The sequence below is a fragment of the Eumetopias jubatus genome, unplaced genomic scaffold (genome assembly GCF_037043125.1).
Source record: "Eumetopias jubatus isolate StellerSeaLion01/CBP00866 unplaced genomic scaffold, mEumJub1_p1.0 scaffold_8, whole genome shotgun sequence".
NCBI lineage: Eukaryota > Metazoa > Chordata > Mammalia > Carnivora > Otariidae > Eumetopias > Eumetopias jubatus.
The window spans coordinates 128,412,516-128,429,132 of NW_028274814.1; the positions used below are offsets into that span (position 1 = coordinate 128,412,516).

Here is a 16,617-nt window from a genome sequence, read left to right on the forward strand (position 1 = left end):
CAGACAGAACACCTTGGACGAGGAGGGTAGCGTGAAACGTGATCTAACACTAGCGAGAACTCTCGTGAAAAACACGAGAGGCAGTCGGGATCCGCCCTCCGTTTTGCCTCTTCTGTGTATCTCGACCTCCCCTCTCACCTTCCTGGTATAGGAAGTATGTCCTGCCCCCCCCCCCCACCATCCAGGCCTCCCACCGCCCATCACCACTCCCCTGGGGGCTGGGAGTCCAGCTTGAAAGACCTTCCTTTCTCTCTTATCCCAAGGATCCCACAGGGAACGCCTATGAAGGGGGCAGGGAAAACCACAAGATAAAGGATCCACTTTGTGTGCGCGCGTGCACGCACAGTTACTTTGTCCCAGGTGCTGTCCCGTGTAAACTTCTTAGCCCTAGAAAGTGGGGATCCTCAGTGTCATCACCTTACAAATGAAGAAATGGAGACACACAGACCTGCGGCGACTAGCTGGGAAGCAGCCCCTCCTGAATTCAAAATGAGGACATTTTTGAGTCTGGGCTCTTGACTACTAGGATATCTTGCTCTCCAGGCACAACACGAGGTGCCGGGGACATCGTTTCTTTCTAAAGGGCCACATTATAAAAATGATACCCCCAGCCAATCACAGGAAGGAAGCACATCTCTTGGAATCAGGGCTGTTCCTAGTGTTCACTTCTGTTGCCCTGCCTGACTCTGGTGGATTTTGTGTGTTCATCTTCTGCACTAGCCTCTTCTCTGAGTCCTTTCAGTGCCCGCGGGGCTGAAGCTTCTCTACTCTAGGGAGTAGACAAACACAAAAACTCTAGGGAGTAGAATACACACAAAAGTTCTCACTGAATGCTTGCTGCGTTTAATCAAAGAAAAAGGAAACTCCCCGTCCCGCCCTCAGAGGAGAGTGAACGCAAGAGAACGAGAGAAAAATGATAACGAAGGAGCTGTTGGGGAGTAAAGCTATCCGTCACGGAATGGAGGGATTTCTCCTTTTGGATGTCCGTGTTTTCGAAATGAAGTGTTAGTGTCCCGTGCGTGTTGGTGCCACACCTGGCATGGCCCAGAGTAAGAGCGGTACATTCTCTGTGGCATCTGGCAGTTCACACTGAGCAAGGACCGAGCACCCCTTTGAGGACAAAGTGCCAGTCGCAGGACACAGCTGCAGCTCTTTTTCGCAAGGAGCCCACCGTCTGAGCCAGTGGAGAGTGATGCGATCGCTGGGTTGTGCCAACTAGAGGGTTCTCCAGACGATGTTGTAATTGATGCTCAGAGTTTTCCTTTGGATTTATCTTCTCTCGCAAGTTTCGCAATGTTTAAACATCCAGAGAACAATGGCAAGGGGGATTTTGAGGGTTCTGTCCCAGGCTCTCGGCTCTTCTTTACCTACACTCGCTTCTGAGATGACCTGAGATGCAACCGTTGACCGAAGGCATTGGGGCCGTTTTCTTGTGTCCCCAGATTCAAATTGTGATTCAAAAGTGGCTCTCTGAAGGAGAATGTGTGAAAAGGTGGTTTCTTTTACCAAAGGTAGGAAAAAGAAAAAAATGAACCAAGGCCAGGATGTAATACAAAACAAAGCAAAAGAAGAAGAAAAGCCCCAACAAACCCAGAGCCAAAGGCAGACCCAGACAAACACTCACAGCTGTAGTTGATTCTAGAACTCCCGTGAGGTGCTTCTACCTCCGACGTCCTGTCAGTGTGTTGAAGAGGGAAGGAAATGAGTCTGAAATCAGAAGACTGCCTCTGTCCCGCCATGAGTTTGGGAATCAATTCATTTTGTTTTAGCCTCGGGTTCCTCATCCCTAAAATGATTTATTCCCTCCCTAGGGTAGAGAATCAAACTGTGGCAACCAGAAGCCACATGGGCTGTGGCCTTTCCTCCCAGTGCTTCAAACAAATGCCCCCGAAGAGTCTCTGTTTCAGGGATGTTCATGATAACTCCCCTCTTGGCTCCCTTTTCCCACTCAAAGAAGCTGGACAGGAAAAGAAATGCATGAAGAGTTTTCGAGCAAATAGTACTTTGTATGGATGGGGTACTTTAAGTGTAAAACATATCCACTCACGTTAACGCCGTCAGTCTTCTCAAAAATCTTAAAAGACAGGCAGGATTTCTCCGTTTTTTTTTCTTCACAGTTGAGTGAACCTGCGGCAGAGACGCTAGCTGGTTTCACCACCCCCTGCTGTTAAGTGGTCTGGGCGAGACAGGAGCTCATGTGGGTCTGACCTCAAGTACAGAGCTCCCATGACCAGGCCACAACTGCCTCCAGACCAGGCCATTCTAAAAAAAACTTCCGGAAATTCTCCCTCCTCCTTGGCTTCCGGCCACTCCCTGCGCCCCAGCGGCCGGAAGAGTCACATTGTTTTCTGTTTAAGGCCTGTAGTCCCTCATTGCTGGTGTCACCTCTGGTTCTTCTGCAATGAGGAGACACAGGCCATCCTGCCTCCCCACAGCCTGGTTCCTCTGCAGGAAGGCCTTTGGTCCTACCCACCTCTCAATGTTAAGCTCAGGTGTAACCTCCTTGGGAAGCCTAAGTGATGCCCAGCCTGGGGTGGGCGCCCCTCCATGCTCCCACAGAACTCTGCCTTTCAGTTAGGATGACAACCAATGACTTCCTTTTCCCTGAAGGGCAGTGGGTTCACTCTGCAGAAACCCTTTTGGCCACAAACTCATAAGACAATCCACTCCCCACCCCCACCATGGCAGGCAGAACTCTAAGGAGGTCCTGATGATTTTCATCCCCTGGTGTGCATGCCCTATGGCAGTCCATCCTGTCCCGAGTGTGGGCAAGACCTGGGGATGTGATGGGGTATCACTCCCATGATTCCATTAACTTATAATAGGCTGTCTTAGCAGGCTGGAGGGAGAGCTTCTCCTGCTGGCTTTGAAGAAGGAAACCGGCAGGTCATGGAGAGGACCACTTGGGCAGGGAATGATGGGTGTCCTCTAAGTGCTGAGAGTGGTCATGGCCAACAGCCAGCAAGAAAGCAGGGCTCTTGCAGCATGATTTATAATAGTTAAGATATGGAAGCAGCCCGGGTGTCCGTCGATGGATGAATAAAGAAGATGTGGTACATGTACACAATGGAATATTACTCAGCCATAAGAAAGAACGAGATCTTGCCATTTGCAACGACGTGGTGGGACCTAGAGGGTATTATGCCAAATGAAATCCATAAGAGAAAGACAAATACCATATGATTTCACTCATATGTAGAACTTAAAAAAACCAACCAACCAACCAACGAAAAAACAGACTCTTAAATACAGAGAACTGGTGGTAGCCAGAGGGCAGGTGGGTGGGGGATGGGTGAAATAGATACAGGGAATTGAGAACACAGTTACCGTGCCCAGCACTGGGTAATGTACAGAACTGTTGAATCATTATATTGTACACCTGAAACTAATATAACACTGTATGTTAGTTATACTTCGATTAAAAAAATAAAAAACAATAAATAAAAGAAAATGGGGCTCTCAGTCTTACAAACACAAGAAACCGAATTCTTCCAACAAACAGTGAACGTGGAGGAGGAGCCTGAGCTCCAGATGAGAACCATACCATGGCTGACATCTCTGTCACAGCCTGGTGAGGCCCTGATCAGAGGATCCACCCAGCCCATATCTGGACTCCTGAACCTTGGGAACAACGAAATGATAAAGGTGTGTTGTTTTAAGTCACCTAGTCTGTGGTGCTTTTTTACACAGCAATAGAAAAATGATACACCCCACAAAGACATACAGAGCACAATGAGGGATCTGTTATAATTGCGTGCTATTTCTTCCCCCATCAGGGAGGTGGTAGCACATAGTGGTTAGGAATGTCAACTCTAGGGCCAGCCTGCCTTGGTTCAAATCCCAGCCCTGTTACTTCGTGTGTGACTCTGGGCAAACCACTTACCCTCTCTGTGCCTCAATTTGCCCCTTTGCAAGATAGGTCTAGTACTACTACCTACCTTAGGTTACTACTTAAACTAATTTCCTATTGAATTTTCTAAGTGTAAGGTGCTTAGAACTGGGGCTGATACATAGTAAGTACTACCCCAGCGTTTCCTAAAATCATTAGCAAATCGAAAACAAAACAAAGAACAGAATTTGTGTTCAAACACACACATGCCCAATGGCCTCATCTTATAGACATAGAAACTGAGCTCCAGAGATGTCTTGTTCAGGGTCAGAGGGATGATTTAAAATTCACAAACTACATTAAATCCCGAAGGTAAGGCTCTTGGAGTCCACAGGATAACATCATATTGTAATCCGTTCACGGGGAAATCAGGCCTCAGTCAGGGTGTAGAAAAACGAGGCAGTTTGCAGTCTCTCCCTGCTGGGCGGGCCACTTAAATCAGGTTGGCTTCCTTGTTCTTCAGACCCACGACTGTCTTCTGTCAGGTGTGACAAAGACTCTCTCCTTGGCCAAACTCTGTACAACCTCCGCTGAGCCCTCTTTGGGACACAGCCTCCTCCTGGTGTTCGGCGAGCCCGGCCCATTGTAGCAAACAATCCTGCTAAGTCAGTTCAGTAAGAATCCCCCACCTTTGATAGGTGATCACTCTTGACATCTGATCAAGTTCTTCACCCCCACCTTTGACGCATAAGTCCTTGACCTGCCTTCAGCAAGAATCCTATTAACTCGGTTTAGCAAGAATCCCGCAACCTTTGAGGTTTCCGTGATCTCGCATCCCCCCAGTCGGCTCGTTGTCTATAAATCTCCCCTGTATTCAGAGCCGAGTCCGATTTCTCTCCCCTACTACAATAGTCTTGACACCTGAATAAAGCCATCCTTACCGTTTTAACGAGTGTCAATCAGTCATTTTTCTTTAATAGGCATCATCTGTCTTGAGAGGCTTCCAGGAACCCAGCCTGGAGTGAGCCCCATTCTGCCAAGCTCCCACAGCACCCTCGGCCCCTCTCCCGCTACTTCCCCATATGTCACTCTTCATACACCTGTCTGTCTTCTTACGGGGTTGGTGGGGGGGCAGGTTCCATGAGCTCCAGGACTGTGTCTAATTCATCTTTGGATTATCATCATCTGGCACTGTTGCTGAACCCTAGTAACTGTTTTTTTTTTAAATATTTTATTTATTTGACAGAGAGAAGACACAGTGAGGGGGGAACATAAGCAGGGGGAGTGGGAGAGGGAGAAGCAGGCTTCCTGCCGAGCAGGGAGCCCGATGCAGGGCTCCGTCCCAGGACCCCGGGATCATGACCTGAGCCGAAGGCAGACGCTTAACGACTGAGCCACCAAGGCGCCCCCTTAGTAACTTTTTTTTTTTAAATGAACCAATCAATCTCCTGAACAACGATTTTCCAAGATGTGTAGTGGTGCCTGCTAGACATGCTGTCAGAGCTCCACAAAGATTTGGAAAGAAGCTGAGAGTCTTAAGAGTATGAAGAGACCATCTTATGTGTGTGGACGAGCAGCCTCTGCATCACATGGGAGTTTGTTAGAAATGCAGAATCTCGGGCTGCATGCACTGATTCAGCTTTTAATGAGATCCCACAAAGGATCCCCAAGCACATTAAAGTTGGAGAAGCACTAGTTGTAGGCCAAAGAAGAGACATACCCCGCTGATGACTAGGCTTATTCTCACTACTAAAGTCCTTTGAAAAAAACGAAGATTCTATAACCTTGCGTTGGCTGAATCCCTGGGAAACAGTGCAGATAATTGGAAACATCATGAGCTTTGGAGCACATAGTCATGGCTTCCATTGTCATGGCTCTTATTTAAGAGCCATGTCATGGCTCTTATTTAACCTCTCTGAGCTTCTGTTTCCTTACCTTTAAAATGGAGATAGTATACTACATTATACCTTCTATTGCTGGTTAAATAAGGTAATGCAAATTGTGTATTAGTCAGCAAATGACTGTTCCATTCCCCTCCTTCTCTGCTCTGACTGATCCTTGCTTGCATCGTTCAGAATGGTTCATGACACCCAAGCAGCGGTATTAAGAGGACTTAGACTCTCAGGAAGGGAGACCATGAGATCTAGCTTTTTCTACAGTGGGTTGGGAATGCCACAGGAGACCAGCGGACAGACTCCTGTCCACGGATTAGCCCCATGCTCATTGTCCCCGTACCCCGTACTCATTTCACTTCCTTCCCCATCAAGGATTTCATCCCACTGAGCCTCGGTTTCCCCATCTATAAAAATAATAATCCCTCCTCCCATGGGATTCCTGTAGACAACAGGAGCAAGGAATTAGCACACCAGCACATTAAGTGCTGCATAAAGGTAGCTGGGATTGGCTACAGGTAGCTCTGAGCAATATTAGAATGTTCAAAGGGGACCTGTTGAAGTCATGATTAACTAGGGGTCTTCCGTTAGTCTTTTCTGCTGGATCAGACATAGGTTTTTATATTCCAATAACTCAGAGTTGATGAAAAGCCCAAGCTCAGAGTTGCCATTGTTGAGGCATATACACCAGCCCTGCTGGACGGCAGGGTGCGTCACTCATGGAGATGAGTGGGACTTTGAATCTGAGCATGACTAGCTTGGTGTAACATGGTGACATGGACCATCAGGAAAACAGGCATTTCTGAGTGGGGATTTTGTTTTGAGGCCAGATTACCAAGCCATTGTACACAAAGAAGGCTCATTATCTTTCCATCTCATTTCCACTGTTGATATCAACGGGTGAGACAGTTTTCTCTCACCTACTTCGAAGACATTTCTGATCTTTTAAAGGTCTGAATATTAGATGCTGATCTTAATATTCATGGGGAAGGAAACCAAGTTGCTCAGTTCTACCTAAATATTAAATAATCTTTGGGAAGGTTGGAAATACTAATGAACTGGTTAATGTGGCTCTATACATAATAAAGTTGGGTAAGGTTAGAATTCTTGCATTGTTGTTTCATCTTTTTTCCTTTAGCTCTGAGAAAATGAACTAAAAATGTCCACGTTTCTATCCACATGTAATATACATTCATCCTAACACAAAGTAGTTCAACTAATGAGTGTATCCTAAAAGTTGCTATTAAGCTTTCAAGTAAGTAGCAAATGATCACTTTCATTGTCTGGTGATAAGAAAACTAAGTGGGGTTAGTGATGTGTCCCCATGAAAGTGCTGCCTGCCATAGGGTCCCACCTATTGGACCATCCCACCAATGCACACACATCCACATTGATGGTGATCCTTCCGAGGACTGGTTTCTATAACACTATCTGCCATACAATTTTATGTTATATAGTATGCTATATAATAACAATGAATTTAGAAAGTCACACATACATACATACTTATTTTATGAATTGCCTTGTGTGTGTATACCTATTTCTCATTCAAAACACTAAACTAGCAAAATGACTATCTGTGCTTTTCAAAAATGTCATTGTCATAAAGTGCAAAGCACCAAGGAATTGTTCATTAGAGACTGTAGGCAACTGTGCAATGTGTCTCAGACTGGATTGGACCCTGGAGTTGGGGGTGGGATGGACGTAGTTCCTGTTACACAGAAATTATTAGAGCAATTGGCAAAGTTTGAAGGTAGACTGTGTATTAGAGGATCGTATTGTAGCAAAAATTTCTTGAATTTCACCACTGCATTGTGGTTATATGAGAATGTCTTTTTTTTTTAAAGATTTTTTATTTATTTGACAGAGAGAGACACAGTGAGAGAGGGAACACAAGCAGGGGGAGTGGGAGAGGGAGAAGCAGGCTCCCCGCTGAGCAGGGAGCCCAATGCGGGGCTCAATCCCAGCACCCTGGGATCATGACTGGAGCCGAAGGCAGACACATAATGACTAAGCCACCCAGGCACCCCAAGAGAATGTCCTTTTTTTTGGAAAAAAAAATACATGCTAACGTATTCATACTTAAAGGGGCATGATATCTACAATCCACTCTTAAAGGTTCCAGAAAAAATAATTGATATAAAGCATAGGTGGCATCTAAATGGAGGGTTTACAGAACTTCATTGTATTACTCTTACAATTCTTCGGTATGCAAGTTTAAAAATAAAAATAAACTAGGGGCGTCTGGGTGGCACTGTTGGTTGAGCATCTGACTGTTGGTTTTGGCTCAGGTCGAAGAGATTGAGCCCCACATCAGGCTCCCTGCTCAACGTGAGATTCTCTCTCTCCCTCTGCCCCTCCCGCTCATGCTCTCACTCTGTCTCTCAAATAATCTTTAAAAAAAAGTAAAAATAAACTAAAATTGTTTACATGAATGTAATAAAATGAACTTTTCAGCTCTCCAGGTAACTGTACATGAAAGCTGCCTGTGCCTGGTTTGCTGCTTGTTCACAGTGCCCATCACAGAGCGGCGCTCAATGAATGTTAGTGGAATGCAGAAAGAACAGGGAGCACAATGACATTATTCTGCCCCCACTACAGCCCTTACTTTCTTCCTTTAGAATCTCGGCAGCATGACCTACCCAGGAATCTGTTGAACAGTTTCGCTCTAGGCAAGCCCTGTCAATCATTCCGTGACATCATCCCAGCCTCACTGGTTCCAAATCTTGGAAACACTTCCCTCAAACTGACCCCCCTTCTTTCACTCCAGAAAATACTGTCTCTCAAGATGATCTGACGATGTTGGAACGAACCAAGGACCAACTCTGTCAAATAGTCACAATCAGAAACCCTACACATTTGTGATGCCCCCATTTTCTTTCAGGTATCACCAATCATTCCTTGACATTGGAGGGTACTGACTAAGAACAGTTTTGTTAAGTGAATGAAGACAGAAACCATGGTATCTCTGACGTTAGATTCTATGGGTCTGAAACTTCTTAGAATGCACGTGGCAGATAACTGACATTTCATTATCTTTAGTGGCATTAAATTGGAAAGTAAACAGGATTGAAAAAGCAAAGGGGGGAAAAAGCACGTATCCCCACGAATTACATGACCACGTGGCCGCGTAAGCCTTCGGCCAAGCTGACTTCAGTGTCTTATGGGGAGATAGCAGCACAGAGTGGAAAGACGTGGGTTTTTGAAGTGAGCCAGATTTTGGCTCAAATCCCAGCACCTCCATGAACAATCTGCGTGATTTTGGGCAACTCACATAATTTCTCTGAGGGCTGGTTCCATTAGCTAAAGAACAGGGATAGTAATACCTTCCTTATATTATTATGCCACCGAGAAGACTCTGCCAACTACCATAGAAGTCTTGGTTCAGTGAATGGACGGCTCTTATTGTCTTCCCTAAGAGGGTGCAGGAACCGTGTCTGAGGGGATTTTAATCACGTTTCTTCCACTAAACACAGAGCTCCCTAAAGTCCTGGTAACCATAAATGAAGCCTTAACTCAAGGACAGTAGAGTCTTTGAAGGGAACAGAATTAAAGTAGGGTCTGTGCTTTCATGATGGGGTACAAAGAAGCTATTAGTCAACTCAGCAAATATGTGCTCTGTAAATCAGCTCAGCACATTCGAAGAGACCCCACTCAGAAGCAGCAAGCAGCTGAGTTCAGGTCTGAGGGTCTGACCCTCAGACAGGTCTCTGCCTGTGCCATGTAAGCCAGGAGCCTTCAGGGAATCAATGACTGCTCCCTAGAGTTGATCCCCGCAGGCTAACTAGGATTATCAACTGCCAGGTCTACTTCAAATGAATTTTCAGGAAGTCCATGGGCATAGCAAGATTTGGAGCATCTAGGAGAGGTTGCTGTGTGGACTGTGTTACTGGATGGGTGTGGAAGGAGGAAGACTAGAAATCTAATACTCTTCCTATATAGGTTCAGATCCTCTGCCCGTATTTCATACATTTCTTTTTTTTTTGTCATTAACTCTTCCTACTTTTATTAGCTGTGATTCTTTTATAAAGAAGAACTTTCATCAGTTATTTGGTTACCCTGAGAAACAGTCTAGGAAAAGAAAGGATAAATGCTTCATTCTTTTCTTTTATGTATCAATTTCAGAATGAGTTGGCATTCTAGTAATCTTCAAAGACATTAATGATGACATAAAATTATCATTATATTCTTTCTTATTGGGGAAGGGAGCAGCATTACAGGTTATGTGGTTTGGGATCCATTCAAGTAGGCATGGGTTTGAATTCTGGGTCTGCCATATAGTGACGATGTGAATTTTGGGAAGTTAATTTCCCAGAGCTCACTCAGTTTCCTCATCTATAAACACTAAGTTTCATTTTGCAGTTTTGCTGCAAGCATTCAATGAGCTAATGCATGCAACAAGCCCTTTTACATAGTGGTTACTCAATGAATCTTAGCTTTCCCAGACACTGACTATTATGGGGATTAAGTGAGAGAAACCTTTCTTTCCTCCCAGCCAAAACCCAAGATCGTCTTGGCTTATTGAAGCATGAAAACATCAGGGTGACCCATTTATAAGCTTGGTTTGCCCTGGGGTACTGAGACTAAGGAATCACCATGCATGGTACCTGCCTCTGCCCAGAGGGCTGCAGCCCCGCCTGCCCATGAACTGGGGCTGGCAGTAAGCTGATGCTCTCCCAGTGTAAGTTCTGGGAATTCACGCCGTGGGCTCTGCAGACCTCAGCCTCCCCTGGGTTGGCAGCCTCTGAGTTGAACTTGGGCGTTAGCCAGCATCTGAGCGCTAACCTTCAGTGAGACCAGCTTCTTTGTGTCAGGCACCTGTCTTTGGGGAAGTAAGATTTTTTCTCCTGTTGATATGGAGAATCAGTTTCTGACTTTAATAAATTCAGTGTAGGGGCACCTGGGTGGCTCAGTCGGTGAAGTGTCTGCCTTCAGCTCAGGTCATGATCCCAGGGTCCTGGGATCGAGTCCCACACCGGGATCCCTGCTCAGTGGGGAGCCTGCTTCTCTCCCTCTCCCTGCTTGTGCTCTCTCTCTCTCTCTGGCAAATAAATAAATAAAATCTAAAAAAATAGAAATAAAATAAATTCAGGGTACATTAAGCTACACTGTCCTCCAATGTATACCTATTGTCTCAAAGTACTTAGCACCTACTCTTACTCTCAGATGTGACCCAGTCTGTATGGTAAGTTATATGGTCAAGACTCTACCCATAAAAAGGCAAGTGAAAGCAAAGTGGCTGGGCAGGATTCAGGGGCTGTAAAACATGTAAAAAATAAAAGGCTTATGGGATTAAAAATTGATTTTTAACATCAAGGAACCAGTACTACCAGTACATTTCCACTTGGCTCAAGTAGCTGGTAGTGACTGATTAAAAGTTACATCTATCAACAATGGTCTTCTCTAGAAAAGATGATTTTTGAGTGAGTGACAGTGTGTGTGTGTGTGTGTGTGTGTGTGTGTGTGTGTGTGTGCGCGCATGCGCGCACGCACATGAAGAGAAAAAAGGCATCAACATGCTGGTAAATGTTTAACAACAGCTCTTGGGGTGGTGAGGGTGCCCTGATTTGTGGTTTTCTGATTGCCATGGCGTAAATACTTCCATCATGGCCAATTTCAACGTACAAATGTGAAGCTCAGAACACAAGAGTAGGAAAGAGATGCACACGGTAAGTCCTGTGCGTTGGTGGGAGCCGGCTCTCACACACCCATGGAGAAAGGGACTTTAACGCATAGTCTGAATACTTTTGTGATGTTTTACTTTTTACAGTATTCGTGTATTAATTTTGTGATGTACATGCCACATATATGCTATATATATATACACGCATACATGTACACGCACAGAAACTTATCCGCATCTGTGTGAGGATTAGTCCAAATCATTGTTTTCCTAAGTTTTTTTAAAAAATACATCTAAGTGAAATCTCCACTTTAGCACATAACATGTGGGAGGGGCTTGGAAGTCAGAGCGCTGTGGGGTGTCACGTGACCACCGGGACAGGGGTTGGGGGCTTGCTCTAGTGATTACCACGATTTAGCTTGCTGGCATCTGGGATAGAGAATGTCCGGCTTCCGTGCTGAGACTGAAGCTGGACAGAGACTCTGAAGATGCTTTGAGGGTGAGAGCGTAAAGCGAGATCTAACCTCAGAAGAGGAGGAAAGAAGGGTAAGGTTCAAAGGATGAGAAAAACAACAAAACGGGAGAACAGTGTAAGGTTGCCGTTTATGGATCTTGCTCTCTACACTGGCGTGTGTCTCGGCAGCTTCTTATAGGAGTGGGAGGGAGCGGGGAAGAAACAGTCCGGACTTTCGTTTATTGAATGCAGCGTTCGCTGGTCACATTGCAACTCAATACAAACAGCCCTGCCCAAAGTAGGGCGTGGACTCTTGTTCTCATCAATGTAAACACAACATTAATATTGAAGATTCAAGAAAATGGGTAAAAAGTCCAGTGTCTCCTCAATCCATGTTAATGGTAAAGGTGCTTGCCTACCCTCTGCACAAGTCCCAGAGGGAGCCCGAGGCCATGACCTCGTCCCGGCCGCAGGGAAGTGGCACGGACACAGAGGAACCCAACACGTTCTTCCTGACGGTCTCCAGACGGACACGTGGATCTTCAGAATCTGTGTGAACTACAAGCTTGTGTGAACTACTGCAGTTCTTCTAAAAGCCTGAGAGGTCCGTACCTTCCGTGTGCACCGGAACAGTCCCTTCTGAGCCCTTTCCCCATGAACCAGTCACGGCCAATAGCAAATGTGACGGTCTTCGTATTTCTACCGTCTCCGTCTTAGCCCCTGGATTCTGGAGAGTAGGGGATTCAAGGTCACGGGGGCCTCAGGGATAATCCTGAAGAAGGCTGCCCATGTTTAAACATTGGCTGAAGACTCTCGTACTCCTTGCTGGGCCACTGATGGCAGGGGCATGTTGGATGGGGCAGCGGATTCTCCTTCAGAGCCTTAAATGATCAGGTTTTCTATTTTGGATTCCCAGACCAAAAACAAACAAACAAACAAAATCCCCCTAAACAAAAACAAATCGAAGCAAAACAAGAGTGTCCTTGAGGATAAGGAACCAACCGACCCCCATCTCCAGGTCCCACCTGGTATAATGTCCCCATTGGGTTTTTCCAAACGGTTGGTTCAGATCATTGGTTTGCCTCCCACCTTGGATACGCACAGCTAGATTGCGGGACAAAAAAAGAAAGTTGCCTCTGAACGAAGAGACAGTTTTGCTTTTATTTCCTGGGATGGCTAACCCCCAGCACCCTGACTTCCCTTTCTTAAAAAGCAATGAGAACGTCCTAAAGACCTGCTTCGTTTTGTGGCTTTGTGGTCGGATAACCCCTTTGCTCCCTCTAACTCCTCTGTGTCCTGTTCTTGAAGAGACTGTGTCGACGAGCTGTTCTTCCACATTCTGGGAGTGCCAGATTGTGGAGTAGAGAGGCGCCGGCCGGATCCTTGTCCCAGATCTCTGTAGTGTGGGCGGCTTTGTTGGGCCAAAGAGACAAGTAAAAACAAACCAAAAAAGCATTGCTCAATTTTGAGTTTGAAGGCTGGGCCCCAAACGGCGAGTGGCATTCCCCCGGCAGAACAGGTCTCTCCCCCTAGTGGTGGGCTTCCTGGTGTTAGCTGTTGTTCTCAGCCGTGAGATACTTGAGGGCGGCAAAGCCGTAGCGGCGGGACATGTCCTGCTGAAACTCTTCCTTCAGGGTTTTGAGACAGATGCGGTATTGCTTGTTGGACCGGAACTTGGTGATATCGAAGCTGGGGGCATGAGGCATGTGGATCATGTAGGCATTGGGCAGCACGATGAATTCATATTCCTGGAAGACAAGAGCAGCGTGAGCACTTGCAAGGACCCCTGGGAATGTATGACCGATGACCAAGTGCATGACCAAATGACCAAGTGAATGAATGAAGAGGGGAACGACATCAGCAAGGAGGGGGGCAATGGAAAGAGAGCCATGTTGGAGAGGGACAGTGCAGGGCTGTTTCCATGACTCCGGACAAATTACTGGGATTCTCTATGCCTTAGTTTTCTCATCTATAAAGTAAACGTAATAACACCTACCTTGAAAGATGACCAATCAGGGATGGATAAGTGCTGGGCAGAGCTCATAGCCTGTGAAAGGTTCTTGGTAAATGTGAGCATGTGCCCATGTGGTTGCTCTAGAATGACACAAGCCATCAGAGATGCTCTTGCTCAATGAAATGATGTCTGTTTCTGTGATTTCTCATAGGGCTTGATGAGATTTAACAGCCTCAACAGATTAGTACACAAGAGGGGACAAAAAAAGAATCAAGAAAAAAAAAAGATCCCACTGGATGGAAGCTCATTAAGAACAAACCCTAAGAGACTCTTAATCATAGGAAACAAACTGAGGGCTGCTGGAGGGAACGGGTGTGGGGGGATGGGGTAACTGGGTGATGGACATTAAGGAGAGCATGTGATGTAATGAACACTGGGTGTTATATAAGACTGATGAATCCCTGGCCTCTACCTCTGAGACCAATAATACATTATATATTAATTAATTGAATTTAAATTAAAAAATATTTTAAAAAAGAAATTAAAAGAAGAATTACTAGTGGGTGTTCTTGAGCAAAATAAAAACTAATGCAAAAAAAAAAAAGAACAAAGCTCTTGTCTACTCATCCTTATTGTAAGTCACACCACCATACAGTAGCCTCCACTTGGCAGAATACAGATAGAAACTCAGACCAAAAATAAAATGCCTCCAAATAGCCAAAATAGCTGACACAAATTTAGGGCATGGAACTCCAAGGAGAACCCAGCACACCTTCACTCGGACCCCGTGTTCTCTGATTTTGGACATAATGTCTGATAAGCTTTGGTTATCTAGTTCCCCAGCCCAGAGCAGATCAGAAGAAACTCTGAAGGGGATGAGAATGGGGAAAGGGAGCTCTTACAGACAGACGAACACTGACACAGCAAGAAGGGACAGTTGATGGTGAGGAGGAATACAAATAATCCGGAGAAGAAAATGCAAGAGCTCCCAGAGCTTAGCTGTGTGGGACTTTCCTGTGGGGACAAAGAGCCTGACCAATCCCACTAGCCCTCTAGGTGTGGCCATTACCTGTCAGGTATGTACTCATTCTTTCCGGAAATCACCGGAAAGGGTAAAGTTATATTTAGATGTGTTACCGGCAAAGAAAGAAAAATAACCAAGAAATTTGTAAGCGTTCTGTCAAAATTGCCTAAAATATACAAAGCCCACATCGCAGGGCTGGAAAAATTAACTTTATTTGAACTAGTTCACCTCACCACACTGCTGGACACAAGCATATGACATTTCTTTTCCTTCAAGCAGAAGCTGGGGCAGACTGAACATTTTGGTCTGTAAGCAGCACTGTACTATCTCCAAGTATTATTAAAAAAATGGACATTAATTAATGGTCATGCTTCTGTTGTTATATATGGACACTATTCTACCGCCTTCCATCTACACCAGTGGTTTGCAACCCTAGATGCTTACTAAAATCATGTGGGACTGGGTGCCTGGGTGGCTCAGTCAGTTAGGCGTCTGCCCTTGGCTCAGATCATGATCCCGGGGTCCTGGGATCGAGTCCTGCATAGGGCTCCTTGCTCAGCGGGGAGTCTACTTCTTTCTCTGCCCTTCACCCCCGCTCGTGCTCTCTCTCTCAAAAATACATAAATAAAATCTTAAAAAAAAAAATCACTTGGGACCGCTCTCAAACACACTGGAACTGTTGGAAAGTTCTCCAGGTGATTCTCAGGGCAGCCAGCACTGAGCATCCGGCCTTTTTTTTTTTGAATTTGAAGTGCTCCTGTTGAGAAATATTTACTCTGTGCTGCATGAGAAGCCTTGGAGAACAGCACACAAACGGAAACAAGGTGGGGCTGAGAGGCCCAGGCATGCTTCTCCTCACTTACCCAGAGTAGCTTAGCTTTGCTTTTGTTTATTTAACACTGGGGTTGATGAACTCAGCATGTCTGGCCTGCTGCATTGTTTTTATAAATAAAGTTTTATTGGAACACAGCCACATCCACGTTTAGATACTGTCTATAGGTGGACTACAACCACAGAGTTGAGTAGTTGAAAAGGAGACCTGTTGGCCCCACAGAGCCCCCAAATCTACTATCCGATCTTTTGCAGAAAAAGCTTGCAGACACCTGGTGTAACCTGTTAGAATTCTGCTGATTTCTTTTGAAGTAGGTGTTTAGTAAATATTAGTTGAATGACTGAAAGTGTTTCACAACGAAATACAGCCTGAAAATCATCACTTTTAGTTACAGGGCAGGATAATGAGCTGCATCTCAGCCACATGCCTTCTTGTGTCCCTTATATGGAACTTGGAGAGTGCTGTGTGTTAGTTATATGGCTCAAAGGCCAAGTTGGTGATGGTGTTTTGTCCTCACCATTAAATTGGGTGAGGGTGGGGAGTGAAATGTTTTGTCATAGGACACTCACACTTGCCTGGGTCCTGGCTGGGAATCCAACTCTCACCCAAAGGTGTAGAGAAGGAGCAATTGTTTGGGAATCAGTGGCCATGAGAATTAGCATTGCCACGTTCTCACTTCCGGCCCCTGACCACGTTTCATTCCCTCTCAGGGCTCTGTTCTCTGACCTCCAAGGTCCCCTTTCAGCCCTGAAGCCGACGCTTTCTCCCCCCATGGCGCCAACTGCACGACGCCTCACCATCTCACCTGGGCATCCAATTCCATGATATGAGCCACCTTGTTCCAGCCAAAGCCCACAAACCTCCGGTCGTACTCAGGGCAGTCCCTTCTCACGACAACGTACGGCTCGAAATCGGCCTCCCACTCAACACGGTAAGGCGTGGTGGCAGTCCGCCACTTGGCAAAGTTTGTGGGAGCGTGGCCTTTTGTCCAGACGTGGTACCTAGGTCA

At 45.8% G+C, this 16,617-nt stretch overlaps 1 protein-coding gene and 1 long non-coding RNA gene across 3 annotated transcripts in view; both read right to left on the reverse strand.

Annotated features, from left to right (window-relative positions):
- Positions 1-842: 842 nt before the first annotated feature.
- On the reverse strand, positions 843-2,240 carry LOC148163810 (uncharacterized). Of its 2 annotated transcripts, none has more exons than XR_015768782.1 (3): positions 2,048-2,240; positions 1,625-1,674; positions 843-1,470 (listed from the first exon to the last, which is right to left on the reverse strand). It is a non-coding gene; the product is annotated as an uncharacterized LOC148163810 (long non-coding RNA). The 2 variants fall into 2 exon arrangements; XR_015768783.1 differs by having other exon boundaries at positions 843-1,499.
- Positions 2,241-12,031: 9,791 nt separating this feature from the next.
- Positions 12,032-16,617, reverse strand: part of LOC114197543 (xylosyl- and glucuronyltransferase LARGE1) — a 120,494-nt gene continuing 115,908 nt past the window's right edge. The window contains exons 8-9 of the mRNA XM_028088620.2: positions 16,414-16,609; positions 12,032-13,546 (exon numbers count right to left, since the gene is read on the reverse strand). Of these exons, the coding sequence (XP_027944421.2) occupies positions 13,349-13,546; positions 16,414-16,609 (394 nt within the window). The 3' untranslated portion in view covers positions 12,032-13,348. The remainder of the gene's footprint in view (positions 13,547-16,413; positions 16,610-16,617) is intronic.